The 562-nt window shown below is 41.6% G+C and overlaps 1 protein-coding gene across 1 annotated transcript; it reads left to right on the top strand.

Moving 5' to 3' along the window:
* Positions 1–12: 12 nt before the first annotated feature.
* On the top strand, positions 13–556 carry LOC104774768 (pre-mRNA-splicing factor ATP-dependent RNA helicase DEAH1-like; the record flags this gene model as incomplete). Its single annotated transcript, XM_019242980.1, has 2 exons — positions 13–443; positions 519–556. Coding segments are annotated over exons 1-2 (452 nt in total), but the record flags the coding sequence as incomplete, so codon positions are not given.
* Positions 557–562: the final 6 nt, after the last annotated feature.

Genomic DNA, 562 nt, shown 5'->3' with positions numbered 1-562 from the left:
TGTACACAGCTTTCAATTTCCAGAATGATATGGAGGACAATACGGTGCCAGAGATACAAAGGACGAATCTTGCTAGTGTGGTACTTGGTTTGAAGAGTCTTGGAATTGATGATCTGTTGAACTTTGACTTCATGGACCCTCCACCTGCTGAAGCTCTTGTTAAGGCTTTGGAACTACTATTTGCTCTGGGTGCCCTAAATAAATCAGGTGAACTGACCAAAGTTGGGAGAAAGATGGCTGAGTTTCCCCTTGATCCTATGTTGTCCAAAATGATTGTTGCTTCGGAGAAGTACATGTGCTCTGATGAGATAATCTCTATTGCTGCTATGTTGTCTGTGGGAAGTTCTATCTTCTATCGTCCCAAGGACAAGCAAGTTCATGCGGACAATGCAAGGATGAATTTCCACACGGGAAACGTGGGAGATCACATTGCTTTGCTAAAGGTCTGTACTTGTATATCTCTCACATTGCTTTTCTTGTAAACTCTGTTTACTATATATTCTCTTTGATTTCCATAGGTATATAGTTCGTGGAAGGAAACAAACTACTCGACTCAGTGGTG

The sequence above is a fragment of the Camelina sativa genome, unplaced genomic scaffold (genome assembly GCF_000633955.1).
Source record: "Camelina sativa cultivar DH55 unplaced genomic scaffold, Cs unpScaffold05451, whole genome shotgun sequence".
NCBI lineage: Eukaryota > Viridiplantae > Streptophyta > Magnoliopsida > Brassicales > Brassicaceae > Camelina > Camelina sativa.
The sequence above is the reverse complement of the archived record's forward strand: the minus strand, read 5'-3'. Positions and strand labels throughout refer to the sequence as shown.